The following is a 27,945-nucleotide window of genomic DNA, read 5'->3' on the forward strand; positions in this document are numbered from 1 at the left end:
TTAATCTTAATCTAATTATCAGAGCAATTTATTGATGTTACGCTGCGTATACGCACGATGTAGTTTCGGATGGCGACGGCGGGCTAGCGGGCGCGATATCGAGGCAATTAGAGGAAGTCCGCGTCCGGTGTTTAATTAATTAATTAACGCACGATCGGGGTGGCGCAACCAGCTCGTCAGCGGCGGCGGCTTTATTCGGGCCGAGTTTCACATTTTAATATAGGTAGGTAGCACTAGTGTGTGCTAATATACACAAATAAAGTTCCCCTTGTCTTTTTTCCAGGCTTCAAGGTATTTCAAGATGATATACGGCGCGATTCGGGAAATGAATTAGAGATTCACTAGATATGAAAAAGTAAAGATATGTGAAGTCCCACGGGTAAAGGTACCTTATGGCGGTTGGCGCTTACGCTATTATTAACGTCGCTCATATTATTGCGGCGCTATGCGACGTAAGCGCCAGCCGCGCTTTTGCCGTGGAACGTCACATATCTTTACTATTTCATATCTAGTGAATCTCTAATTCATTTTCCGAATCGCGCCGATTATCTATTACAGATTTTGTAAATTGATTGAATTATAGCAACTTTTGACTCTCTACTATTTGAGCCAAGTGCGGCTAATCAAGCGTTTACGTGTGAAGTTTATACCAGTAGGTATATTTATTGTAGTGATGTGCGGATGATAAATGAGAACGTTCTCGTTTCCAAGAATTCCTTTCCGAAGAAATTTCCGGAAAATTGCCAACTTTTTCGAGAACGTTCTCTTATTAGCATAAATATTTTTTAATGAACAATCTTATTTTTTTTTTATATAATGACATATTTACTTTTGTTAAGTTTATACCTTTTGCTTCTAATAACTTGTTTGGGCAATTTTGTGTTGTTATACTCCTGGTTTTTTTATCAATTAGTGTAATTTTTTTTATTGCTATGAATGGTGCCAAGTATTTACTTTTAAGCCTCCATGGTATTTGTGTTATCTCCTACAGTAAGGGATTAAACAAAAGAATTCATCGCTTTTGCGACGAAAGGGTAAAACACCTCAGAGAAAATTTCCGAGAACGTTTCCGATAGTTTTCTCTGTTCTCGGGAAAATTTCGAGAACGGCACATCGCAAATTTATGGTTGTAGAAACACCACAGGCAACCACACCCAATTGGAGTTCTGTCTCTTATCAGTCTTATCAGTAGAGATTGATTGTCCTCTCCACTCTAGCCAACAAAATTTGAAGGTAAACACCTTTTATTACCTATTATTTTCATTTACTTAGCATCTCTCTAGGCTTAAAAAACCCATTAGAAATCCCTTTTGTAAACCTTAGAATCCGATACGTCAATTCAATTGGTACATAAAAAATCTTCTTTAAATGTTTTTTCAAACCCTCGCCCCTTTCCGTCTCATTTGTACAATTGGATGGGAGTCGTTTTTCCTCGCAGTTCGCTTTTCTATAAGAATCTGCAGTAAAATGTCGATGGAGGATATAATTCTAAACGAAATTATTCATGTAAACTCGAAACGAGCATAGGGATTTCCAGAAACGAGATACGACACGTTCGGTAGGTATGTTAATAGTCGTTTGTAACTATTATTAATTAATAATTATTATGACTATTTGAATTAGTACCTACTAAGTAATTAATTGTATGGAGCTACACTTTTGCATCCTGGACACATTATGACTGAATTGTGATTTGAATTTAACAACTTCCATATCGAAATTCGAATCCTGAAATGAATTTGTTACTATTAAATTTGGATCGAATAATCGGGACTGATAAGCCTTGTAGAATTAGAGGTATACATAAACATAAAAACAATGAATAAAGTGAATATATAGAATACATAGAACCAGGTTTAAATTGTATGTTTGTTATTACTTTATTATTTTGGTAAGTAAATATATCATAATACTTATATCAGCCACGTTACTCGTTATTTCCTATCTTGATTATACCATTAAGTGCATAATTAAGCGGTGTTTTATTAGTCAAATATGATGTTATCACCAGCATGGCGGGTCCAGACATGAGGGTCATTTGAGTGCCAACGAACCCTGAACCCTGGCCCGCATGTGCTTGTCCATTGTCCGCGGAACAATGTCAACTCATACTCGAGATTTATATCCTTATAAAGTGTCATGAGAAATGGTCATGACTCGGAAATTTACTACATAGATTGGTAAGTAATAGCGTTTAAACTAACATCGAGGTTGCTGTTTGAGTAAAGTTTTGGATTTGCGAAAACGCAACCATGATTACGAACGTTTTTTAAAGTATTCTTCTGAAAACGTTATTTTACAGTCGGACCAAGCTAACTTTGCACAGACTACGCAGAGTGTGAAAGTGTCACGTGACATTGCTATGAAAATGTGACGTTTATAATTTAAATACTACACTTAGTCACGTCAACGTCGCGTCGATGCAGGCTTTGCTTAGACGGCATCTAAGATACTTGGAAGCGTAGTCAGCTAGCGAGGCATTGAGCTTGAAAAAACGCCGAGATCGTAATCAAAAAAATATTCCTTAAATCAATACCATTATCTAGCCATCAAATTTCCATTAAGTATTCCTACCCTAACATCTGCATATGCAGCAAATATCTTAAAAAGCGAAAGCCGAACAAGCAAGTTTTGTACTGCGTGGGCACGCCGTTTTCAAGCAACTTTCGACTACTTTCTTCCTCACTATGGTCAACAAACAATTAGACGGTGCGTTTCAGTCATTACCGGTAACAGTTCCTTATTTCAGCCGCGCATGGGCTGGGTAGCTTTGTGTCATACTCGTAACAGTAACAGTGGGTACGTATTTTTAGTGGCCTCACTATAAACAACACGGCCGTTGCCTATTAGTAAACTGATTTCTAACCGTCTGTGAGCTCGTCTCACTTGTAGTGTAAATTTACTCCTAGCATGTAATACTACAGTTTGAGTTTCAGTAACCTGACAGATTTTACAGCCACAACCCTGCAATATAAAGTTATTGACAGCTTAATTAGCGGTGTATGTACATATAAACTGTGTAAAGCGTTATAATTGAGTTGGGATTGTTGGGCATTTGTGAATCGCAGCCTGCGAACAATGCACATCGTTACTATTGCTCAAGTATCGGCGCGAGCACTCGCTTTCACCAGGCTTAGGGGTTTGTGTGGCAGGAATGTTTAAGTTATAACATAGACTCCAAAGCTCACTTTCGTCTTACCGTGAAAATATATTCGGTCCATCTTAAGTGGAAATCTAATGGAAATACTAAAACGTACCTTCTGTAAAACTTTTTGAAGGGGTAATATAATTTTAATGTGAGAAATGCATTATCATAAATTTACAAAGCAATGTCGTTCTGTCTGTAGGTATCTACACCAGGAGATTATGTCAATTAATTGACAATAATTAAACGCATGTTTAAACGCTTAAAACAGAAATGTGAACATGGTTGCTAGGAATAATTTTTAGGCATAGCTTTATTAGTACCCCTGTCTTAAAAATCATGTAATACCTACTTGATCCTTAAATTAATAATCCATATTATATCAGTAGCCAATCTCCGTATTTCATTCATTTAAGCCTACTTAAACAAATTTCACATCGACCAGTTCCAAGCTGCCGACACACCGAAACGAATCACTCACTTATTTCAAGTAAATTAAAACAGAACAAAAGCGCAGCATATTTAGTGGGGCGTACTATAGTACTGTACGGCCCTCGACTTCCTCGAGACCGTTAGAGGTCTTCGAGTGGTTCTCAAAGGGCCTCGGCATTGAGCCGATCTTGACCGGCCGTCAACTCTATGACTAGTTTCGGCAACCTGTCCCGCTTCCGGTCCGTTACGGCGAATACATTTGGCGGGGAACTTACGTAATAAAAATATTTGTGAATTGGATCATATAGTGCGTTAGATTAATAAGGGTGCAACTTTTTAATGACGTGATATTAGTTAGAAGGTAGTGTGTTTTGAGTTCAGTTATACAAAGTATTCTTATCCATTAAAATACCTGAGTTATGGAATAATAGTAGTTTATGTGACTGCTACATAATGAAAGGCATTAAAATACGAGTGTGGGTTTATGAAACGAATGAAATGAGTTTCATAATAGTATCACACGAGTGTTTTAATGCCTAATTATGTACAGTTACATACAGTGGAAACTGGATAAGTGGAATCGCAAGGGACCGGCTGTTTAGTTCCGCTTATCCAGGTTTTCCATTTATCCAGTTTTCCACTTAACCAGGTTCAAATAAAACGTTTTCTCACTTACAGAGGCTCTCGCTAACAGAGGTTGTGAATGCTAGTAATGTCGCTTATAGAGGTCACGTACAGTATGGTCAAATAAAAGATGAAGAAATAAATAATCATCTTTTCTTAAATATGAATGTATTAACAAAAAATCGGTATGTAATCCTGACTTTAAAAAATGCAATACTGTAAATAATCCACAGTACACGTTTACAATTTTCAAAAACAAAATCAATTAAACAAAATCACTCCTAATATTTATTTATGCAAGAGAAACCAGTATGGTTAAATAAATCAATGTACCGATTGTACTTTAATGAAAAAAAAAACCGTTATTTTGGTTTGTTGACCTGAGTCACATTTTACCACATTTCTTTCAATATCGAGAATACTGTCGAACACATTTTTGTCTACGTTTTAACGTTTGGCTGCGATTAAAAAAAACTCTGCAGTGTTTCTATTGCTTTTTCAGTCTGTTATAATTTTTAATTTATCCCGAAGAGATATAAAAACTTGATTTTGCGCTTAGGCATTGCTTATCTAACAGCACGGCACCGCACCACGGCTAAAAGAACCAAACTGAACGATTTGTGATCTCATACAAAATACGTAGTTAAAACACGAACCATAATGTTAACGAAACAAACTACCCTCCTTGTGACGGTTTATTAAAATGACAAATTTTATAACGCCGAGCTATTCCACTCATAGAGGTTTCGGAGACGGCTGCTTCCAGTTACAGAGGTAAAAATAAGAAATTTTCGAAAAAATGAATTCCGCTTATAGAGGTCCCAAAATTCCACTTATAGAGGTAATTCGTTGCCAAGGGACTGGAACCGAGAACTTGGGTCCACTTAAAGAGGTTTTCCACTAACCCAGGTTCCACTTATCCAGTTTCCACTGTACACTGCTTTATCTACACACATATTATAACCTTTCTATGATATATTCACTAACCTCATATTACAGCCGACATTGGGGCACTTTCCTCTCTGGCGGAACTCGCGGATATGAGATGGCGTCTCCGAAATATCTTTATCGCACATTTTACACGAAACTTTTGTTATAGTTACTTTAAAAACAACAAAACAAATTATGTTTTACTTACAAACTAATTAAAAGATAAACTGTACGTCAAATGGCGGCAAATGAAAACTTTTTTCACGCATGTCACGCATCCGTAGTTTTTTTTTAAATTCAAAGACAAACTAGAGTCGGGGTCGATTACCATATCGTCCGATACCAACTTACAAGCGAGATTTGTCAATATTGTATGCAATTGTCATTTGATTTCGAATAAAACGTCATCTCGACTGATATTAGAATAGGGGTCAAATCAAATTGCCTTTTTTTCCAGAGATGTTCGAAATTTGAATGTCATTACCAAATCGATTTTGATATAGTAATGAAGCTATTACCACATTTTCACAGATAAGAAATTTGCTGTAACAAAACAGTTTATCGTAATGTGGGCCATTATTTACGGATTTTGAAGGTATCATAGAGTGTTTATGATATGTGTGTAGATAAAGTGTATTTAATTGACTGTTTACGGTAAGTAAGTACTAAAATAATAATATATTTGACTTCGTTACTTACTAACTTAATAACTCCGTTATTAATATTAATAATATCATAGATAAAATTCGTAAGTATTTTTTTTTATTGTGTCTTTGCGGTATTTATGGATGCAGTTTAAGCTCTATGTAGTAAAAACGCATGTACTAACTTACTTTGCCATAATATTTTCCCTTCAAATGATACTCAATTTTCACAAGAAACTCCGATTGGTGCATCGATGTAGGTCAAATTGAAAGTGCTCTACAATAAACTTAAAAACATAATTACTTCCTGAATGAACACAAGGCATTGACTCATTACTTATTCATAAATGAAGTAGACAATAAATATTAATATTAGTATTACTGAGTCACATTTATGACTTTAATGTATGCAAATAATAATTTTAGCGCGTCGGAGTCAAGGCGTCATCGTCATATGCTTACATGGAAATGTGGTTTCCCTGTATTCGGTATAAACTTGTTTCTGTGGTTTTCTGGTACAGCAACTTTGGACAAATTGCCCACCAGTACTATTTTATAGCAAAAACAGGATAATGTATTTAATAAAACATTTACAGCACTTATAAATATTACGGTTCCAAAATCTCGTGTAATAATACTGGCTTTATACTTTACACAAACGAAAAGCGATCAATTAAAGCTATTACTATTAGCCAACCATCTTGAAATGTAAAATGCGGTCTCGATATAACACGACTGTACATATGTAAACAGGCAGGACGCGTGGCGACACTGGCGACGGAACATTGTATTCACGTGTTACATACATACAACATAGTATCTACATGTTATGTACATCTACACTGCATCGTACAACCGCACGAGCGACGCGAATCTAAAAACGAACGAGTCTCCAACGTTCGATCTTTTGCACGGCAATATAAGGACGATCACATTATTATGCGAGACGTGAACGCGTTGCACGTATTTTTAGCGAATGTCCCACGCGGGCGAGATAGGCAACGAACGATGCTCGAGGTGAACGACCGACTTATTTTATTACGAACGCATTATAAGCCTAAAGACGTGGTTTGATACTGCCCTCGAGTTCGCCCACGTATTAAATGCAGTTTAATTATGTTTATTTCAGGAATGCCATTTCATTTGGTCGGTTAATTCGCTTTGCCGGCAGATTCCGAGCCGATCAAACCACAAAGATAAGACTTGAGGTTCTTATTAATAATAATAAAGGAAACTTGTTAATGACGCTTATGTATTCTCATTAACTATAGTAGGAAGTTTAAAATCAAGTTTCTTTTTAGACTGGTTTGCTAGTTACCTACTTATCAAGTTTAGAACAAGAGAAACTAAATAATAATCAAATTCATACTGTAGTATAACAATGAATGGATGATACTTATCGCAAATAACATTAATATACTCGTTAGTCTAATTAGTACCTATTAGAAATGTGCCAATGAGAACGTTCTCGTTTCTGAGAATTCCTTTCCGAAGAAATTTCCGGAAAATTTCCAACTTTCTCGAGAACGTTCTCTTATTAGCATAAATAAGTTGTGAACAATCTTAATTTTTTTTAAATGGAATGACATATTTACTTTTGTAATAACTTGTTTGGGCAATTTTGTGTTGTTTTACTCCTGGTTTTTTTATCAATTAGTGTTATTTTTTATATTGCTATGAATGGTGCCAAGTATTTCCTTTTAAGCTTCCATGGTATTTGTCTTATCTCCTACACTAAGCGATTAAACAAAAGAATTTATCGCTTTTGCGACGAAAGGGAACATTTCCGAGAAATTTCCGAGAACGTTTCCGATAGATTTCTCTGTTCTCGGGAAATTTTCGAGAACGGCCCGGCACATCGCTAGTAGGTACCTATTAAATAGAACTTGTAACATCATTTGAAATAGTTGAATAAACGCAAAAACGCAAAGAATCAAAGCAATTCCTATCGATTAGTTGGATGATTAAAACAACAAAAGTAACATTACACGGGTAGGTACATTAAGTAAAGTATTGTTAACATGTAAGTAACACGCTTGTTACAATAATACCCGAGTCGGTTCTGCCGTAACGTAAGACAAGTGTTATCGCAAGTACGGTCGAAGTATAGGAATTATATTGTACACATCGATAAACGTAATCGAGGTTACTCGGAAACAAATTAGATAAATGTTACTTCGCTAGAAATAGGCTTATCAGACTACAGCAAGTACTACGATTTTTTTACCACCTTTTGATATTAAAAGGGAGCTAACGCAAAATTGTTTTCGCAAAACGCAAAGTTTTCATATTGAATTGTTACACGTTTTTACATAGGCGAATGCCATAAAAAAATCACGCGGAAACTAATATTTGCAAGGGCAGACTCAAACCAAAACCTGACTAGCATCAAATTGGCTAGATAGAAGAAAAAAAAAGACGAAAACGTCTAATTTTCATATATTTTCAATTGTATGTCGTTACCTTGCAAAGTAAATCATAATATTTTACTATAAAATAGCTAGTGATACAGCAGCAGAGGGACGTGACGAACAATAGCATCTACTTATATTTTCAGAGTTAATGGGGTCAGTCAGTAGCTATAGCTAAATGGAACTAAAAAAAATTCCATAATAAATTGTTGCCATGTCTAAGCATTTTACCGTAAAATGTTTACGTCAAAAATGTGACAGTTACGTAGGAAGTGGCGCCCTCAATAATTTTCTACAATTTCTTGTTTGACTATTATAACTAAGGTTCACATAAATAAGCTGCAGACGGACCGACACATTGAAACTATATGAGATTTTTATTGACTACGAAACTTTAAAACAGGAACGTTCTTCAGAGATAATTAAGAATGATATTGACAATCGGAATTGTTATGTTATGTAAGATGGAGCGTGCGAACAATAGGCCTGTAGCGAGAAAAAACAATAACGAGTGACACTTATCTATCCAGTCATACTAGTTCGATATAAATGGATAAAAAACGACAAAAAGACATGCCAATTATTAATAACACTACTATGATAACCAGTAACGACAGACTACATACTTAAAGTGCAACGCATAAAGAGGTCAATTGGATAAATTAATTCAATGAAAAATAAACACCCTAAAAGCACAGTATACGGTTTAGATAATGAGCTTAGGAGGACAAGAACACAGAAAAATCAGGTACGTAATTAAATGGTAGAACTGGGCATAATCATTAAGGCAGGCATTTTAATTACAGGGATTGTAAGTATACTAAGACATTTCGAAACATACGAGAAATCAAGCAGCTAGTTACATAATAAAGAGCAAGCCGTAGTAATTCTTGCTAAGCCACTTTCGGGTAGCAGGTCTTCCACATAACATATATAAGGAATCTTTTAATTTAAATAAGAAAAAATGATTATACCTAAGGTCCACCGTTTAACCTCGGCGGTTGATAAGAAAATAAAGAAGTTATCATGATCAGTTACGGACTGGATGAAGCTGTATTATTTTAAGTAAGTAAAATATAAATAGGTATTAACTAGTTTTAGCTCCAAAAATCAGCTACCTCGCAACTTCAACATGCATACATTATTGCTATTTCGGATCAACCAAGGAAAGATGATTGTAACGGGTGAACGACCTTTATACTTAAAGTTGTTGCAAAGTGACATGTTGAGTGAGTTACTGTATCCTTAAAAAACTATTATACATGTTCAGATAATTATGAGCACACAGTTCAAGTAGCTAATTCTGGTGCCGAATGTGCATTAGGCGCGGAAATTGAGCCAAGGCGACGAGATTGCTTTTAAATCGAGTTACCGTGCGATGCACCAATGCATCGAGCGGCGCGCGTCAGTCGAGACTAGGGTTTCTGCTCGAGAATTCTCGAGGCGAGAAATCTCGAGAAATTTGTCTTTCGGCGAGGCGGGAAAAAAATACTCAATGCCTCGAGAACTCGAGAAATAAATCTCTTGTCATAAATAAAAAGAAAACACGCGTATAACACTTGATGTGTCTATAGTGTATTTTTTGGGTATAGTTGAATTACACAAACGGGTCTACCGCGATATAATTTCATTGTTTTTACCTTTAATTATATCGCGGTAGACCCGTTTGTGTAATTAAATATGTGTACAAAACGCGAGAGTTTAAAGTGTTATATAGTTGAATTATCGCGAAGATGGAATTGCATTTGTAGTGGTATGCCTGTAAACAAACAATACTACTACATATGCAATTCCACGCTCTCGATGATACAACTATAGTTAAATAAATGTAAACAACTTTTTTTTTTTACATTTTCCGGTAAGTACTTCAAACATTTATTAGTTAACCAATTATATAAAAAACTGCCTTGATCCGTCGCCTATCGTTCTGGCTTCAGCTGATTTTCATGTTTTGAAACTTTTGAACTACTATTGTGTGTAAATAATTCGTCTCGTTTTAGGTTCATAACTATACTTCGTTTTTTTTTAACATTAGAAAAAAGGTAAACAATCTTAGTGTCTTTTTATTGAAAAACGCTATTAACGCTATTAAAAAAATCTTTAATATAAATTATCGTATATGGTTTATAATTGTTACATATTTGCCGTGACATATTATTCATAAGTTTTTCAATAAAAAGAGACGTCAAGCGATCTGCTTATCTTATATATAATGCTAAAAAACTAATTATGGGACGATTTAATAACAAATATTACAAAACTAGATATCATCTCGATATAAGTATTATCCTACTAGCAAAATAGCTCAATTTTGCCAGCTTCATTGTTAAGTTGAGTAAGTATTAATATTACGTAGTAAAACTTCTGTAAGTTTGTCACATCGAGTTAAATTAATTGCCTAATAAAATACTATATTGCGGTTTGTAAACATTTTGTTAATAAAAATATCTAATGAAATACACTAAAGCATATCACATCGCCGCGCCGGCGCGCGCGCCTGCACCTAAGTTTTTCTTCTTTGTTGTTGAATTTTTGATCATTTGTAGTAACAATAAAATTACCATTTGTTTGATTTTTGATCTAACCTACGACTCCTATGAGTCTAACTTGCAATAAAGCAAAAAAAAAACCAGTGTTTTTTTAAACTTTCATAATTTCTCGAGATACTCGAGAAATCGCGGTCGAGAATTCCCGTGCCTCGAGAAATAAAAAAGGTCGAGAAACCAGAAACCCTAGTTGAGACGCTAATTACACTCAACGGCGACGCTGATATGACGCTCTGTAGAGATTTATCGAAGTCATATAGGTACAAATATGTGGTATAGATTACGAATGCCTATGACGGCTTTAATCACGTACACAACACTGCACAGCATTTATCGTATTTTATTACACACGGGGTGCCAATGCCAACTAAGGTTATGACTGGTGGTCAATGTAAACAAGTAAACTTTTGCTGCAGATGAAAAAACGTTCAGATCTAAATGCATATTTTATATTTCTACGGAAGATCATAAAGCAAGGTGTTCTAAGATTATACTTTCAAAGTATTACGGTACGATATTCTACTTACTAAACCAAAGAACAATAGCGTATTGTTACGATCTTAATTTTCTGTACCTAACCTTTTTTTTTGTGTATTAGATCTACCCTAAAACTGCATTTGTTTTGAATACAAAGAACAAGCCGTGGTTTTTCAACAAAGACCATGGTAATTTGTCCCCCACTTCGACTAAGTCCATGCCTCAGGTAAAGTAATGATGACGATCAACAACACATTTTTGAAACTTTTGACAAATAAACCAAGCAAGTTAAAAAAAGTTCCAAGAAGTTGAAGTAATATCGAAATTAAGTTAGGTAGTTGAGTAAAATGAAACAATGAAGAAGAAAATAAAGTCGCCGCATTTGGGTCGCGTAATAATAACGCCAAATAATACATGTTTGAAGCGGAACAGATAAAGTAAACGTCAACATAGAAAATGGTAAACGAGATATTGGGATTTATATGGGTAAACGAGAATTTTGATTGCAACATTCTACATATCGATAGGTATAAACAAAGAGAACAAATGTGTATAATCGGAAGTAAAAAAAAACCAATGATAATTTAGAAAAAGACCCTAACGAAGCAATAGTTTCTTTGCTTCACATTGAACATCACTAAAAAAAAAATGTTGTCGAAATAGGAACGCGTGATAACGATAACTTTGAAATGGATCGCAACATAAAGTAATCAGAAGCAGGAAAGATAAAGCAAAAGGCATCGAACGAAAAGGTAAACGACACAGACTGGGAGTTTGTTTATTTTGTTTGTCACACATTGAACATGACTAAAACGTTATCCGTGTTGATGCAGACAAACCCCGACAACGGAATGTACTTACATACTCACCGATACTGGATTTAAAAACCGGTCGGAATAACATCATTTTTTTGTACATGAATTTATTCATAAGCTGGTTGCTATAATTAGCAACAATATGCGAAAAAAGTGAGCCAGTTTTTAATATATGAAGCTTTCAAAAATATAATCGTGAGGTTTGAACATATAAAGATAGCAACCACTCAGAGATGTTACTGTGTATCTATTTCCGGTGTGATTTGCACTAGATCAAAAAGTTACTCAGTGACTAAGCTTATTCCGGTATCTTTAACCAAGACTCAAGAGCACTTAAGGAATTACAAGAAATAAAGTTATTCACACCTTGATCATGATCATGACTCACGTAAGGGAATAACCAATCCGTGAAGACCGGTGTTTCATTGAGTTCCTCGATACATATATCAGCCAAGTTTCCACATTAGTATGTCCTAGGTTCAGTTATGGGCTATTAATTAATGCTGTCGGAAGACTAAGCACAAGGTGTTGAGTACACCTGCCTTTTATGCTGGCACCTTTATCGTTAGGTGTAAGATGTCAATTATGGATGAATTCTAACAAAGACGCATTATGCCTAGAAATTAAATGCTTTACATCATTTGCGTGTGTATGTAATGTAGGTAATGTCCGATAAATTAACACCACGACAGAGAACGCGGGTCGTTTTTATGAAGTTCGGTCTAACCTAAGATGCAGTTTAATGACTTATTGCGTTATTCATAATCGCGTTACTGGCCTGAATTACTTTCTTTCTCTGTCATTTTGACATGTATTTGTAAGAAAGAAATCAGCCCCGTAAAGTTTTATGAATAAGTGGGTTAAAATTTTGTGTGACGCTAAACTTACTGGATCACCTACAAAATACTGATTTGGTAATCTTGGTAGAATTCAAATTCCAAATGTATATGAAAGAATTGACAGATTTAGTGCAAACCTCAGGTTTGCTCCTATGATTCGGCGTATGGTAATCGGATGGAAATAGCGAATATTATTATATTGGAATATTTTGTGTGACGCTAAACATACTGCAGTACCTACAAAATACTTATTACCAAGAATTCGAATTCCAAATGTATATAAAGGAATTGACAGATTTAGTGCTATGATTGGTATATAAACGGATGGAAACAGCGATGCAGTGTACCTAGTCGGATCATTCTGAATGCAAGGCATCCAAATTGGATTATTGCAAGCCGTACGCGAATCAAGATTGCATGTCAAGAAGATATTGCCGTCAATTTGCGTAATCTTAGTTGCAAGCGTTAGTAATAAATTTGTACAATCTAGTTACATATTGAAGGCAGCAGTGCAACTTGACTGGTCATTAATATTTATGAACGCAGTGTCCGCATAATCATCCACTTCACGAATTTGCGTGATGAACGCTGCCTACAGCTACTGGGCCTAATACTGGCGTTCATGATTGCGTGAAAATTGTGCTAAATTATTTTTCAATAAGAAATTTGTATTAAGCATTTGAAAATAGAAATGGGTAAATCGAAAAACCCATCGACAACGTACGTTTACGTATCTGTTCTAGCGAGTTTAATATACGATAATGTCCAAAATCTCTTAGGAGTCAGAATCCTGCAGCGGGTCGTTTCATTTTTGTCATACTGAAGGGCAGGTGTACCCACAAAATAAAATTTGTAAAAAATCACACAGCCAGTTTCGTTGACAAAAAAACTCCCCTACGTGAGCTACGCGAAAGGGCGACAGTAATTGTTGAAATACCCTAAAAAAGAAATGAGTATCTTTTTTTTTGTAAAGAACACATTTTTACCATAATAAAAACGTCTAAAATTTCGGCAACTGCTTACCGAAATTTGCCTAGAGCTCAAGCCGCCAGAGCAACCTAAAACGGGCACCAGTTTCAAGAATCCATTCCGTCGATAAATCCACATGCATGGTGTTTTTTTGGGACCGAGGTCGGGATAATCACCTCGGTCGGTGGCGTAACATAACTTCTCATCGCCCAGCGGCGGCAGCGCGGTCAGCTCCCGGCGGTGGCACTGCACATCCTCATGGCTCACACACAACACTGATAGGGCACGGCACAGGCACTGTTGACACTGATCGGGCACTGGCACTATGTCACTGTCACTCGGGGTCGGGTCGAGACGGGCGGCGCGCACTATCGACGCCGATGCATTGGCGCGGTCCTGGCCGCGCAACAGCTGACGGGAGGCGCAGCGCCCCCCGCGCGCGCCGCCCCGCTCCCCGCGCGCTCTTCCTGCGCGCGCAGCCGGTGCGTGCGCCACACCCCTCGTCCCTCGCTTCACCTCTAATCCATTATTTACGGACCGTCGACCGGTTTCAGGCGCGTTCGCTCTGCCTGCCGCTTCACGACGATCGTTCAAATTTAATGCCCTTCCTATGTCCGGCCTCTAATGCGATAAGATTACGGGCGTCGAGCTCGGAATCCGCACGGCGGCTCCAGGCTCGATCACATCAAAATAACAAATCACGACAGCAGAAAATGCCAGTGAGGGATATAGTCGGGAACATGCAGAGCATCTTAATGTTCTAAGTGTACGGTGAACGAACCCAGAAAGCAAGCATTGGCTGGCACTGGTACTAAAATCGCCATAATCTGTTGCACGCCACAAATACCTTTTGTGGCACTAAATCAAACTTGAAGCCATAAAAAGGTTGTAAATTTCGTATTGAAAAAAGTAGGTTAAACTCGTCAAGTTCTATCGCGTACATTTCTTACTTACTTCGCTCGACACGTAAAGTGCCTGTCAAGTTCTCAACATAAAAACTTTCTGGTTGACCCCTCTTGTGGTTGGTTTATCTCCAGGATTTATCTCGTTTCCTTGGAAACACGTTTAAAAGTTATTCGTTATCGTCATTCTTAGAACGTACGTAATAACATTACCATTACCGTCAACTCGGCTAGAGGAAATTATTTGATCATAATAGGCTATGGCTAAGAAAATACAGTTGGTCTTTCATTTAGCCATCACCATCACTAAAGGAACATGTACTTATCCATTAAGATTATTGATTAGGAATTTTCAAGCGTCATGAGCAACAATAAATATTATCTACTGGAATCATACGTAAGAATATGGGGGAAGTGACTTCGATGCAGGAGATGCAAGGACAGTAATAAGACTGAACTTAATTAGGTAACCCACTTGAGATGAGTATATAATAGCGAGCACCAAAATAAACGTTATATTAACAGAACGGAGACCACCACGACGATCGGCCGCGTAGATTGCGATCTTTACAGCACTCTCATACAGAACATTAGATACTGTAAAAATTATGTTCTCGCTTGGATGGAGGTCTCGCCGGAGGGTAGTCACAGTCTCAAAGTGTTCCATTACAGTTCCCGGTAACATTAGCGTCGAGCGAGTGGGCCGCGAGATACCCCTGGATCCACTTTCGACCGACAGCCATAGAAATCACGTAGTTCGCGGAACTTGGTTACCTGTGGGCCCGTGTGGCGCGCAGCGAGCCAAGGTGAACGTTCGGGCCAAGGACGGCCCCGGGCGGCGGGAGGGGCCGGCGCGCGCCCCGCGCCCCCGACACAGTAAAAACGATCCCAACCTTCGGAGCAACCCGGCAAAAAAGGGCCCAAACGGAACAAATAGGAAAAAGAAAAAAAAAGAAATAATAGGTCTGGCTTAACTGAACTGTTCAGGCATTTCGATGGTATAATTAGAAATGATGTACGATTTTCGTAGAGCATGTCACCTGCGCCTACGCACAGTACGCACGCGGGTCACGCTGCGAGGCTGCGCGTGCGGCTATGATGTAATAGACGAGCGATAAAAACGACTAACGGAAGAGGTGCGGAACAGACCAAACGGACAACGGTCCACTAATTACTTCGCATCACAACAGAAAATAAATACAGTACGACTTTGTATTTCATAGTGTTAGGACGTTCGAGGCATTTAACATTCTAAAGCCGTGGCCATCTCCGTTTCAATTATTCATGTCTGTTTTCATATTCTTCATGCGTAAGCTTTGAGTTTTTTTGTAAAAGAGTGAGGAAGACTAAGGACTAGGGAGCTACGTTAAAATGCCAAGACCACTTCCTAGGCGTCCTGGCCCGACCGGTTTGGCCGCACATTGTAATACTTCCCTAACAAAAAGAACCGAGTGAAACACCCGTACCGCAGTCTCTTACGACTTTCATTATCATATCTTGCAGGATGAAAATTATATTAGTGGAAAAACTAAACGGATTCCATCATAGCTCAGCGAGGCATACCTCACGGCAAAAAAATAGGTACTTAAGAACCTAGCAGGACCTGGTGCTTATGTTCATAGAATTAATTAACAGGATTGAAGAATTCATTTCTTCAAGGTTTATTATTATTTTATTATAAACTACTAGGTATTTAATTTCAGGTTTGAGGTGTGAGTTAGCTCAAAGTTATCTCATATCGAAGTTACACCAACCTTCATAAATAGAATCTCCAGAGTCATCCACACGCGCGTGCAAGGAAGCGTGACATTCTGTGCTCCTCTAGCGTAAACTCCGGCGGGCAGGAGGGAAAGGGACGAGGTAATGTTACAGTTAAGCAGGAACTCTATTTATATGCAAATATAACCTCGGAGTCGACACCTGTTTGCGTATTCTCGCCTTGTCGCTTGTTCGCTCAGTCTGCAAGTAGGTCCTTTGATGATACACTGGAAAACCTTCGCAGGTTGTAAACCTATAATAAATTTAATTTGAACAATGGATTGTGCAGAGTCCGGGGTACTATAATTGTCACATTTGAGAGAATCATGTCCTGAATTTACGTCCAAGTTTAATCTTAAGAAATTACATAGGTTGTCAGTGCTGAGGCGAACGTGTTATTTTGGTCGCTTTGGTTTGGTTTGGTCGTTTTTAATTTTTAATTGTTTAATGTAATATAATGTGAGTGACTGAGGAAGAATGTATACAAAGTAAAAAATATTTTTAATTATATTATTTAATTTATTTAATTTATTTTGTGAAATTCCGGAAATCTATTGGGTGTGTTTTTGTAATTTATTTATGTTGTATAGAATATGGATATCTTGTCCGAAATAAAATATTTTTAATTTTTAATTTTAATTTTTGGTTAATGACGAGTTTCTTTGATATCAGTCTCAGTGCATTTCTCTCCCACCGATATTATAAATGTGAGTGAGACGTACTGACATCTGCAATCATGGTGTTTTTAAAATTGTAATATGCCTGCCATGAAGTCGGTTAGAGTTCTCTTACCAATCGCCTATGCAAGGTCTTACCAATAGCCACCCATTCACCTTTTTCACCTGGACACTTGACATGAGGGTTTGAACTGAGAATGTTACTCGGTTCTGGATTAAGATTTATTGTATATTCTTCTAATCCTCTTACGGGGAGTGGCAGTCATTAAGTACAGAATTTCCTCTTCTTCCACCTAGCGTTATCCCGGCCTTTCCCAGGGTCCGTTTTCCTATTTGCCTTTCTCCACTTTTAGCGTTCCTGGGCGTCCTCTCGTGTGAGACCTGTACGGTTACCATCAGTTTCTCACTGACATAAACGCCGTCGAGAACGTAATTTACTTTCTATACGTCCCGTTTGCACTAATATGCGAGTGCGAGCGAGATGTACAGAAAGTAAATTACGTTCTCGACGGCGTTTATGTCAGTGACAAACTGATGGTAACCGTACAGAACACAAATAGTGTGAGTACAGAATTTCCTATGACAGGATAGTTCTTGTCTAGTCTCATGTGCCGTGCTCTTTAATCTTGTGCACACTCCAACACGTGTTTGATAACATTATTCAAAGTGTTTTCGCAATTAAACGGTAAATAAATCATAAGCCGGCACTTCGTGTTTAAATTGTTTGACGAGCGCTCGGCCGATGTCAATAACACCGTTCGAGGTTCGCGTTTAGAGTAATATATGGTGTGGAGGGCGCAGCGGTATCGGGCTCGTTTATCACGGGAGATTGGCCTAACGTCCTGTACTCAACCTTACCCAGTATAAGGAGACTCCTGGATATGTAAGAACTCAACTTAATCAGAGGCCACTGTATAAACTGGTTTTCCAGGATATGGTTTTGTTTAAGAATAACGACGATAAATGGACCGTATTTGTCGCCGGGATTATCGAATTGGTCCAGTCGGAATACCCCAGCATTAAGCGATGCATTACATTCGGTAATTACCCATATTTTTAGCTTTGTGTCTAAAAGATATGGAACTTTGTGTCTAAAAGATATGGAACTGTTATAAAAAAATATGCACGATGTGTTTTATAGCTTGCTAGTATTTATCAGCATTACTTAAAGAGAGTGTCAATTTCTTAATCCTTCACTAGAATCTGATAAAATACCTTCATTCATGCAATATTATCTACACAAGACAATAAACACCATATTATCTCTAGATTACGCCGAAGGTATTTAACTGTTTTCGTGTTGATATTTTCCCGTAGAAGGATCCGTTTTTTTTGTACAGCTAATGATCCTCCATCAGTTGTTGCTAAATCTTAAAATATTGACATTGTTTTAAGTATTAGTGCGAAACTTATAGAGTTATTGATACTTATATCTGTGTTGATCTGTATAATACAGATTGTATATAATATACTCGTGTTTGTTTCAGAGTTTTTTCATGTTATTTTAAAAGATAAATCATCATTCGCTTGCCCTTATCCCATTCATTTGGGGTCGGCGCAGCATGTCTTTTTCTTCCATACCTCTCTCTCGCCTGTCATCTCATCATTCACTTGCGTTCGTTTCATATCATCTCTCACACAGTCCATCCACCTTTTCCTCGTTTTCCTCTCCCGTTAATTCCCTCCACATTTTAAAACATAAATGTGATATCCTTATTATTGATCTGTCCACGTCAAGTGTATCCATTACCGTCATATTTCGCATCCCATCGCGCGAAGGTCAGCAAAGAAAAGAATCAAAGCCCCACCGTACATTTGTCATACTCTGACGCCGCGCGGTGTCCTGAGTGCATTTCTATGTAACCTACGTCTGCTCTTTCACAAGTATCTATTTGTTTTATTTACAGCTGCGGATTATGAGTAAGTAATCCTGGTGAAATGTGACGTTAGTTTTATACTGTGTTAAGGTAAATAAGATATGATCGCGCTGAAGAGACTAATTTCTGGGAGTAATGAGGAATTCATTTAAAATTTCGCTGTCGTGATTTAGAAACTATTGAAGCTTTTCAAATCGTCTTTGGCACACTAACGGCACATGTCGTTACATCACATCTTTTTCCTTCAGTGTTAAACTATATATCGGTTTTTCTTAAGTACTTTGCTCCACCTACGTCTTAATTAATTAGAATTTGCGACCTAATTGTTTTCTAGAAGATGTTTATTTTTGACACTACGGCTGTATTATGATAAGGTAGGCAATGAAGATTATATAGTATTGTATGTGAGGCGTAATTTATAAAACGTGTTTGTAGTCGCGTGGCAAGCAGGCTGTCCGTCGTGCTTATCGCCGGAATATCATATCGCGTCACGGAGCCATCGGCCGCGGGAGCGACGCCCGCGCCGTCCTTATTCGTCCTTTTGGACGATGCACCGACAAATACACGGCATGTGGTTTCGTCGAGCACATTGTTTTTGAATCGATTCTCTTATCACCAGCGGGGAAGAATCATAGAAGGGTCCTTCTACGGCAAAAGTTACACGAGAAAATATTTTATTGAGCAAATTGAAGTGCAATGACAGAACAGGATTGCTCTGTTATACCAAATTGAAGACTCTTCATCTTTACAGTCCTCAACAGGGTAAAAAATGATTTACCTAATTCGTTCACCGTTACTGCACAGTTTAACTGCAAAGGGAAAGTATTCACGTGCAAAATCGATCATTCATCAGCTGTAAGATCAAACGATCGCACTGGCATTAGAACAGTAAACAATCGGTTAGTTTGTAGTAAAATCGACCAACACTTGCGGAGCGGAGACGCCGAGTTGTCAATTACGGAGATTCCGCCCATCTTCCCCCCGTTTGCCACCATCTATTTCCGATTCATCCATATTTAATAGAATTGGGAGAACTGTGCCAGAGGTGAACCTGTAAACTATGAATGGACGTATCAATAGCCGTGTATTTGCGTAACACTAACGACCGACGCTTTATGACACATAATTACGTTTCAGCCCGTCAATTGTACTATAATGTTTTCCATTATGTTGCATGCATTGGACACGGAACGTTTTGAAGTTGAAAACAAACTCATTACGGTGACGCTTATTGAAATTCATGTAGCGGTGCGAATGTGCACGTTTTAATTATTTATTTTAATTTTCAGACGGTGTTTAGCTTGCAGCCGTGAGCCGGCAGCCTAATTCAAGCTTTGTTAATCAAAGCGGGCACTCCGACTAGGCAGTGTATTCTCGACGCTTACCTTTATTTTCCCGAACGTTCTGAAGGAGACCAGTATAAACTGTGAGCTTGAGATCTGTATCCAGTAAGCGCAAGAGAGGGCTCTTCTACTGATTCCCCTAAGCATTAGACGTGGTATGTTAGCGATTGGAGTCCCCGACGTGCTTCCTAATAGACGGGGATTAAATCTCCGCTTAGGTAGCTCTTGAAGAGTGCTTTTAGAATTTACTTAGCTCGTAACGATATTAATAACTCGACGGAGCATCTGAGATTTAAATAATAAAAAGGAATCTTTCATGTTTCTTAAGCTGTCGATGTTGCACAGCACCAAGTCTGTAGTATTAATCGTATTATACTGTACATAAATTGTAATTATTGATCTTCTACAAACTACAACTTCTGTACAAACAAGAGCCACAGCGTGTTTTTCTATCGACTAATATGTATGGGTAAATGCTTGTATGTAATACTGAGGTTACATGCATTTAAGCCAGGTTTTTACTTCATGAATTTCCGTTTACTCTTTTTGAAATCAATTTTAGATTTGAGGTTAAATCTTAAGCAAAAGTTAGAATGAAAGTCGCACTTTGATGTCGGTCGGTAGCCGAAGGCGTAGTAAAATTCGGAGGGTGAAAACGCCCGAGGCGTCGCAATTCCGAGACAAGAGTAGGTATACTTATTCAAACCAGCGTCACCGTGGCCTGAAGATCCCTAAAGCATGTAGCGATCTTATCTTATCCTGGGTTGCCTTTAATAATTTCGAGTCTCCTTTTAATAATTAGAACAACCATTAGGCAAACCATCGTAACATATAGATCCGTAGCACCTAGAAAGAGTGAGCAGCCAAGTGACTTCGTCGCATCTGTCATCCCAATACGGTTTTATTTTCAATTTGTTTTCGTCGATAAATGACTGATCCTGAGCCTTCGATTCCCCCGTGCTTTGTAAGCGGGTTGGAACTTGGAACACTAGGGCGCGCCGCGACGCGCCGCGGCGGCACTACACTGGAGCGTCTCCTGGAGTCTGACCTAGAAACGTTTCTCCCGTAAATATTTTGTTGCGCGTTCCTCCCATCGAATATTTATGGGCTACGGAGCGCCGCGCCGTTCCGATTAGAATGCCGTTTTATTGCAATATTGAGGGCGTCACGAGCTTATTTCGTACGTCCCGTATATACCTTTGCATATTTTACAATTCGGGATTGCATCAGACGGAATTTGCGATGAGATGTATTATTGGAGTGTTTTTGTGAAATGTGATGTTAGCTTCTCTAATGCACGGAGAGAGATAGACCAATGTGAAAGAAGTCTAATGAGAATTGTGCGGAAATATACGTACGTACACGCAACGAACTTGCAAAACTCCGTAAGCGCGATTTAGTACTTCTACAGAAGCTTTCCCCGTGTAATATGGCAATTATCCACTTTCAGTGTTTAGCAGTAACACAACGGTTTACTGCGACATAAACGCATATTGCTTGTGTCAGCGACCGAGCGCAACCTACTGTGTATATATATATACATATTAGGCAGGCATTTATTAGAGAATATACGTTCTTATACTATCACACATAAGGTGTTTCACTACTACTCCCATCACCTGCTCGAAACAACATAACAAGTCCCTTCTTGTTTGACCTGTGATGCTAGCTAGCGCCATCTGTAAATGTTACGGCGAGTCTCCCTACATTCCTGCTTGATAGAGGTGTTGATAGACTTAACATCTCGGTTTTGGGAGAGATATAGTTTTTGCGATGATCACAAAAATGGTAGAGCAATTTGTGGTTTGCGCGAGACAAAGGACCGGTCAGGCCACACACGGCGCTGATAATTAAAGCGTCATGCTGGCGGCTGGGTACTAACAACAACGTCATTGGTAGACCTTATTTCGTTGGAATAAGGTGTACGAATGGTTAGTTTGTGCGCATGATGTTAGGTACGGCCTAGCTGAACTAAACGGCGCAATTTTCACAAGTGATTAACGTATCGTCGTTAAACGCAGCCGCAGTACGGTTTGGTTAAAGAAAACACTATGATATCGTATACATATACCTATAAACATTTTGAGTTTGTTAGCGATGGCACTTCAATAGTAACAAAGTGCACAATTTTACATACTTTTATAAAATGCCACTTCGAAATCATTAAGATATTCCAAGAAAATGATCCCGTATTGTAGTTTAAGCGGGACACACTAGGACGACAGGCATTAAACCAAATGTGCATAAAAAGAACGATACTTTTAGCAAAGACATATGTAACTTTGTATAAGATGAATAAAGTCTAAGAAAAAAACGTGCCTCGGAAATCAAGAAAAAGTCATTCTCGGATAGATGGCGCACACACCTTTGGTCTATGCTCGGCTGGCGAGGATGGCGTGACGACACCGTTTCATATTTAACAATTTTAACACATAGATATCAGTGAATGAACATGGGTCAAAATTATATAAAAATAATAAAATCATTTATCCATATATATACATTTTTTTGATTATTTTATACGTTTTCATTTTGAGTTTTAGTCGTGTGTCGATAGATGGCAGTATATTTACTGTGACTACAAAATTTACTATGGCAGGACCCCTCTATACTATCTATTCTCTTTGCTTTTAGTCACCTGGAAATCCTGGAATTATTCTTGCAATGTATTGGATAAGATGCAATGTTGTCTTTTAATGCTAGCCTTTTTGCAGATTTAGTTCCTCGTACGTTTGAAATGGTTTTGGGTAGATCTCGTATGAAACTAACGTAGGTTATCGCACTCTGATTTGCTGCATATAAATGGGTATGTATGGCCCAGCACTAATCTATGCGTGGAAGGAGCATCGGCAGGAAGAGGTCTGCGGCGACGATGACAACAATTTTCTAATCAATCGACCGACCGCCGACGCCGGTCGCCCGTTTGCCGCTGTGACCTATCATTTTATAGCCGTATATTGCCATTGCTCTGACCGTGGTCTTCAGTTGGTGTCACGCGCTGCGCACAGAGTTTTGCGTGAGAATACAGGAACGTCTCAGAACGTGACGCTTTACGCTTTAGCACGCAGGATATGGTATCAACGGGAAAACAAAGCCTCATAATTACAGCCTACAGATAAAAAATAGACATTTTATTGTAACTGTGACCTAGAAGTTCGTAACAACTATGCGTAATTGGTACAACACTGTTGGTTTGCCTGAGGCCCTTGGTAAATTTTGGGATAACAGCCCTAGAGATACAAGCAAAGCAAGTGAAACCGGAAAAGGCAAACGTAAAAACCGTAACGTAAACGTAAATTTGAAAACTCAAGATCCCTTGATAGGTAAATATTAACTCTTCTCAAAATTCTCATGGACATAATGGAATGGATATAATAAATTACTTGGAGGATCACTAAACTATTGTAGAGTATTGTAGCTTAGAGTCCACTTATGTCGCATTGAAGTTCGCGAAGATGTATTTATGTGTAGTAAGAGCGCTTAATTAAATTTTTAACCTCATTACTAAGTGCTTAGAAACAGAGCAGTGTTTTCTGGAATCTTAAAATACAGTCATTAGGCCCAAGTGCTAATATATCTGTACATTCCCCAGCGCATTTGGTCCGCCGTGGCGCATAAATCGTGTTTAAGAGCCACTAAAGTTTAATATTTATGTGACATTGTGCCGTCAGCGGGCAGTTAGTGTCAGGTGTGTCGATGGAAAGGGCCTAGACTTTATTTAACCTAAGGTTCAACTTTAAAGTATGATTAGTGGGCGGTGTGAATTGAGCTTGACAGAAGTTTAAGTAAATTTGGATTATTGAGTGACGTTAAATTAAATTAAGGTCTAAGTCGCACGGACGGCAAGCGGCCTGATGGCCTAACTTTAGTGCCGTGGGAGAGAGGACGGTGCCTGGTCTGGAACGCTACGTGCGTCAGCAACGTCGCCGCCTCTAATATCAGTCGCACCATAACCTATAGGCACGTGAATGCATCTAGCGTATTTGTGCGTTAAATTTACTGTACCTACTATATTAGATACACAACTTCAAATATCTGTGCCGGTGTTACCGAGTGCGTAAATAATAGTTCCATTAGGCGGTTGTGCCGACATCCATATTAATTAGCGCTAACTATCTAGACCGCAGCTCGCGGCCCGGCGGCGGACACACGCGAGTATTTTCACAATGTTTATCCCACGCCTAAAAGCATCCGGCAAAAACGCGATGTCATTTTCATATCTTCGTTAACGCCATGATAATGAAGATTAAATTTCGCGCTGGCTGCATGGTGTAATAATTGAATCACTTTATTTTAACTTGAAACAGATATTTTCAGGAATCGTTTTTGTGTATATGTGAAAAGGTGCTTTAAATCAACGCAGCAAGGTTGTTAATGGGTAGTTTTCGCCTCCCCACTCGTATTATGTAGATGCACCGTACGAGAGATAGGACGGCCGACGGTGTAACGGAAATGTGCCCGCCAAAGCTGCGGGTAGACGATAGGATGTGTCCTCTCATCTAGTGCCCTATTTATGAGGTTGGAAGTACTGTTATCTATGTATGTACTATGCAAATAAACTTGGGAGACCTTGTTGCTCCTGGAGCTAATTCCTAAGAAATGTGAAATAGGGTTAGAGAGATAAGAGGCGTGCTAAATAAAGATAAGAAAGTTTAATTAACTCGAAAACATTTTGTTTTATGGGTTTTTTTATGTGGTGTGGTGTGTGGTTTAGGTGGTAAAGGTCGAAAGTTATACTTTAATGGCGATAGAAATAAGAGCGAAAGGTTATCTATTTATTCCAAAGAGTTTGTTGACACATTTGCCAGTGGTAAAGGTCGCAACTTCCTAACAATTTTAATTGCCACATAAATAAGAGGACTAAGTTATACAGTAATCGTAAATTATCATGCAGTGTTCCTACGAGCAGGATTAGAAGCCCAAGTTATTTTTATCAGCGGAAACAGTATAATCAAGATACACGACGTCCCGCGACGTGTCCAAACATCCGCCGTTTGTTTTACTGGAAAATCTCACAACTATCACAGATAGCGCTCGATTTCAATTAAACATTTAATACAATAGGCTATTCTCATTCGTCGGAAAAACATAATCTCTTGGGACGTAATGACAAAGAGGTATTAATTTGTTCTTGTTAAGACGAGGGTTCTTTTAAAACCTGTTACCTAATGTATGAATGCGGATTTAGCAGCTTTTTTGAAAACATGCTTGTCTTTATCGTGTGATAATGACAAGATCAAGCATTTGGCTCTTTCTATCCAACCTAGTCCGAAATCGAATGAAAAAGAACTCTGTCTGTTGTCGTTACCGCGCGATTGTGTAATGTTATGACCGCGACCATCATATATTTAATGTACTTTTTACGACTTTCAGTTGGTATTATTTAAATTTAATTAATGAATTCGTCAGTACTGCGATCGTTCCCTCCGGATTCGTTGCTCCAGAAAGTTCCACAAATCCCGGACAGATGAGCACGCAAGTACTTTGTAAACTAATTTGGGAAAGTGCTTGCTTCTAACTAGACACTCTCCTATCCTTAACGACATGGAGAAAGACTTAAGGATCGCAAAAACCACGTTTTTTTCACGCGTTGTTGAGGACTTTTTGCCTTACACTAATTTTGAATGTAACCAGTTTCAACACGAAAGCATCCAAATTAAAACGAACCCAATTAAACCAAATGCATAATAATTAATACGTGAATGTTAATAAAAATGATAAACAGTCGCGCGGTGTCAAGTGTCGTTATGAAATTCAAATTGGTGAGCGCTGGTTTTTTGTAAAGGAACCCTTTGGGATCCAATTATCAATATTTAAAGTGTGTAAACGTAGTCGGCCTGTGTAATTCAATTCGCCGGGCGGTGTAGCATTTCTTATTGACACATCCATTAGGTATTATAGAGCTAGGGCGCTGTGTACACGTTAGAGCATTTGCTTTTGTAAACATGTGCATTTGTGCAAGACGGAATCCTTTGAAACATATTCAGTTTCGTAAAGTATGAGTGCACGTACAGTCAAAGAATTTAGGTTATTATAATTTATAAATTAATATGATAGTAGATTAACTGTGACAAAGTACGAAATGATACTAAAATTAAATTCCTTGACTGTACAGTCACCTGCAATAATATGTTACTCTTCGAAGGCCGCAATAATATGTGACACGCTCTTATAGCTCTACAAATAAGCCCGTGTCAGATATTTTTGCGGCCTTCGTTGTGTAATTATTGCAGGTGACTGTACCTATTGAGATTGAAATAAAATGAGTATCATATTTTGTAATTTTCAATATGACTCCTTCAGTCTGTAGGTACACTTTTAGGCAAAATAAACGACTGATTTTAGTTTGATTGATAGCTCAATTTTGATGTACATTCCGCAGGGATGGAACGGTCTATCTATTTAAGGATACATGAGACGCCTTCTTATTATTCAATGAACGATCTATGGAAGGTACGCATTGGTGATTTTCAAATTGGATTTGGGGGAAAATTTCATCCGGCATCCGGCCTTCTTCATCGGCATCGGATACCTGCTGCGGGCTTTTTCTTAAGCTTGCCTACTTTCAAAATTACATTCTTTTAAAATGTGAATTCAATCAAATATTGCGTCCATGTTGGCCAGTACCAAACTGAAAATTCATATTAAACATAAAAATAACAATGGCCCTTCTTTGGTGCACCTTAAATTTTTTTGTTATAGGTAAAATATAAGTTTCATACTTGTCAATATTTTCGTTTTAAACCAATCTCGTGGTGTCATTGTACTTTGTATTTGTTAAACGTGTTTGAATGACTCCGGATATGCCCTACCCAAAGAATGGTCAAAAAACTTTATCAAACCTCTGCGAATTATGATTCACGGCTCGAATATCCGTTTCCGTCGAATTGGCAAAGTGTTTAGACAAAGCTTTGCACACTAAACGTGGTCGAGTGCGGACTTCCTACTTCATTCCCGTTAGAACAGCCAACACGTGCTTGTATGCAAATCCTTAATCGACTTGTTGCTGGATAGAGAACAGGCGTCAGCGAACTAAGTGCTCCCTAATATCTCAACACCCTAGTATAGGTACAGATGTTTTGAGCGTCCAGAAGGGCTGAGATGGCCGGCTCTTTATCATTTGTCACCATGCCTGTCACGTTCTAACAAGTATGTAAGTGCAAAAATGACGCATGACTTGACAAGTGATAAAAACGCGACCATGATACCGCTGCAGTATGTTAATGATGGCATGAAATCCAGTAATTTACGTCTACAGAGTCGTAGAAAGAAACGTCACCATGAATATTTGCCAAAAAGGCGTACTCAAATTTTATTGTTATACTGGTTGCATGGAATGTTTTTCTGAAACTTGACCCTGCAGGAATCCTGATACCCGACCCAGGAAGCTCACGTGAACTCACGTCTGTCGTAGGGCAACGGCACACTATTCATACAGGTCTGTTCTGTCTGTTTGTTATGCAGCCTAATGGCGGGCCGGGTGCTTTGATCTGCACGCATGTGTACGAGACGTGCCGCTGCCAGTTTACTGTTCGAGGAACTATCGCTAATGCGTG

General features: G+C 38.3%; 1 protein-coding gene across 3 annotated transcripts in view; it reads right to left on the reverse strand.

Annotated features, from left to right (window-relative positions):
• LOC134806384 (zinc finger protein jing homolog) overlaps positions 1-27,945 on the reverse strand; it is a 153,943-nt gene that overhangs the window by 32,153 nt on the left and 93,845 nt on the right. Inside the window, exon 1 of one of the 3 annotated variants that reach the window (XM_063779626.1) lies at positions 14,009-14,372. The exons of 1 other annotated variant lie outside the window; for it this stretch is intronic. In XM_063779626.1, coding sequence (XP_063635696.1) covers positions 14,009-14,028 — 20 coding nt within the window. In that variant the 5' untranslated portion in view covers positions 14,029-14,372. Of the gene's footprint in view, positions 1-13,886; positions 13,987-14,008; positions 14,373-27,945 lie in introns of those variants that run through there. One more of the 3 variants, XM_063779627.1, reaches the window with a different exon arrangement.

Source organism: Cydia splendana, chromosome 3, assembly GCF_910591565.1.
Source record: "Cydia splendana chromosome 3, ilCydSple1.2, whole genome shotgun sequence".
NCBI classification, from domain to species: Eukaryota; Metazoa; Arthropoda; class Insecta; order Lepidoptera; family Tortricidae; genus Cydia; species Cydia splendana.